Source organism: Sceloporus undulatus, chromosome 7, assembly GCF_019175285.1.
Source record: "Sceloporus undulatus isolate JIND9_A2432 ecotype Alabama chromosome 7, SceUnd_v1.1, whole genome shotgun sequence".
Lineage (NCBI taxonomy): Eukaryota > Metazoa > Chordata > Lepidosauria > Squamata > Phrynosomatidae > Sceloporus > Sceloporus undulatus.
In genome coordinates this window covers 25,330,016-25,332,278 of record NC_056528.1, presented here as the reverse complement: position 1 = coordinate 25,332,278, position 2,263 = coordinate 25,330,016, and the positions used below count along the sequence as shown (strand labels likewise).

Below are 2,263 nucleotides of genomic sequence, written 5' to 3'. Positions count from 1 at the left end.
TCCAGGTTCTAGTCAAGTTTTCAAGGAGTTCTCTGTGGTGCTGGACTATCCGGGTTCTAGTCAAGTTTTCAAGGAGTTCTCTGTGGTGCTGAACTGTCCGGGTTCTAGTCCAGCTATCAAGCAGTTCTCCATGGTGCTGGACTGTCCAGGTTCTAGTCATCTTTCAATAAATTCTCCATGGTGCTGAACTGTCCAGTTTTTAATCCATCTCTCAAGGAGTTCCATCTCCCACAGAGCTCTCCAAGGTGCTGAACCTTATCTTCAATGACCTTCAGAACCCTGGAGAGATCCTGAGCCTGAATTAAAACCTGGAGCGGATTCACTGCCCCACTGACATGGGAGGCCACAAGTCGCCCCTGAAACAACCACCAGCAGGACAAAGCCAAGTGTGTGCAGCTTGCGACACAAAAGCAACAAAGAAAGAGGGCTCTCTCTTAGGGACCTCCTACTTCCCCCACACTGTGGCCCTCCCCAATTTGCACTGCACTGGTGACTGCATATCCCAGAATCCAGCAGACTTGCACGTCTTTTGGCCTGTTGCAACTCCCAGCATTCTTTCCCATTGATACCCCGAAAGTCCGACAACACCTAGAAGGCTGCTTCCTTCCAGCCCCTCTAGCATGACAGAGATTCTTTTCTGAATGACAGCTCCCAGAATCCTCAACCCTGTTGCTCTGCTAACTTTCCATTTGGACTATAGCTCCCAGAATCCCCGGGCTCTCTAAAGTGACCATTTTGATGGCAGCTTGCAAAACCTCCAACCTTGCTGCTCACCATAGTTCCCATTGGGACTTCAGCTCCCAGAATCCCCTGCCCCACATAGCTCTACAGAATTTCCACTTGGATGACAGTTCCCAAAATCCCCAATCCCATTGCTCCCAGTTTCCAGAGTTTGAACTCCAGCTTCCAGAATCCCCAATCCCATTGCTCCACAGAGTTCCCAGTTGGATAGCAGAAATTCCCAGAATTCCCCAACCTTGACACTGAGCAAAGTTTCTTTCGGGGATTAGACCCTCCAGAATCCCCTTCCTCACAACCCAGCCATCTTTGAAAGAGGATGGGGATGTATTGGGAGCTGTAGTCCACCATCAAGAGCCATGCTTTGAGGGTCAGGCGAGAACTCTGGAAGACCTGGGCAGAGTCCCTCTTTGGCCATGGAAACCCACTGGGGGACCTTGGGTGCAAGTCACACTCTCTCAGCCCCAGAAAGCCCCTAAAGAGGAAAAGACTTGAAGGAAGCACCCAGTAACGAGTCCAGCCCAGAAAAGTTCCTTTCCTCCCAACTCTTCAAGAAGGAAAAGCCTTGCAGTCTAGCAGGACCACTCTTTGCTTTCAGGTAGACTGCTCTTGCGAGTCACACTCTCTCAGCCCCAGAAAACCCAGTAACAAGTCCCAACCCAGAAAAGTTCCTTTCCCCCCAACTCTCCCTGCAGCCTAGGGAGAGCCCTCTTTGCTTGCAGGGGGACTGCTCCTGCCAGGGGAGTCTCTCCCAAAGGGAAGGGGTCTCAGAGTCTCTTACCCAGCTCCTGAAGGGCATGGGGCTTTCCTGGGCATCACCTTCGCCACCTTCTTCCTCCTGCCGGACCCCGAGGCTGAGGAAAGGGATCTCCAGGAAGGCAGCGGCGGCGTCCATCTGGAGCAGCTCCCTCCTGGAAGCCGGGAATGCCAGGATGGCAGCCACCCCTCGGACCACCATGGCCTGGCAGAGCCAGCGTGCCAAGGAAGCCGGGTCCCGGTGTTGGGGGCTTCCTGGCAGGACCTCCAGGCTGAGGTTGTAGGGCAAGGAGGCGGAGGCGACCCGGCTGGCCCTGGCCAAGGCGTTGCGCAGGGGGCTGCCAGGCTGAGCTTGGTGGTGCCCACCTGGCAAGAGGGCACCCAGGCGGACCGTGTGGCCGATCCTGGCCAGGATGTGGCAAGGCTGGGGGTGAGGATGGCAAGGGACCAGCAAGAAAAGGAGGATGAGGGTGAGGATGGAGATGGAGACCCCCCTGGTGCCCAGCGGAGCCCACCGCAACTCCATAGAGGAAGGCTGGCAGGGGCAAAGTTTGCCCACCCTGGCACTCCCAGCCCCGAAGGGCCCAGGGGCGCCTAAGGGGGCGAGGAGGGAGGAGGGAGCCCCATGGGGGAGGCTGGCACAGGGGGGAAGCCCCCTCCCCAAGAGTACAGGAGGAGGCGGAGGAGGAGGCTGGCAGAGGGTGCCCACCAGCTTCCCTGTGCCAGCCTCGGTGCGCTCCCTTGCGCTCTCTCTGGCTCCGGAGGGTGC

General features: G+C 56.9%; 1 protein-coding gene across 1 annotated transcript in view; it reads right to left on the bottom strand.

The window, feature by feature from the left end:
* GRIN3B (glutamate ionotropic receptor NMDA type subunit 3B) overlaps window positions 1-2,052 on the bottom strand; it is a 24,884-nt gene extending 22,832 nt beyond the window's left edge. Inside the window, exon 1 of the mRNA XM_042477772.1 lies at window positions 1,520-2,052. Coding sequence (XP_042333706.1) covers window positions 1,520-2,020 — 501 coding nt within the window. The 5' untranslated portion in view covers window positions 2,021-2,052. The remainder of the gene's footprint in view (window positions 1-1,519) is intronic.
* Between the last annotated feature and the right edge of the window lie 211 nt (window positions 2,053-2,263).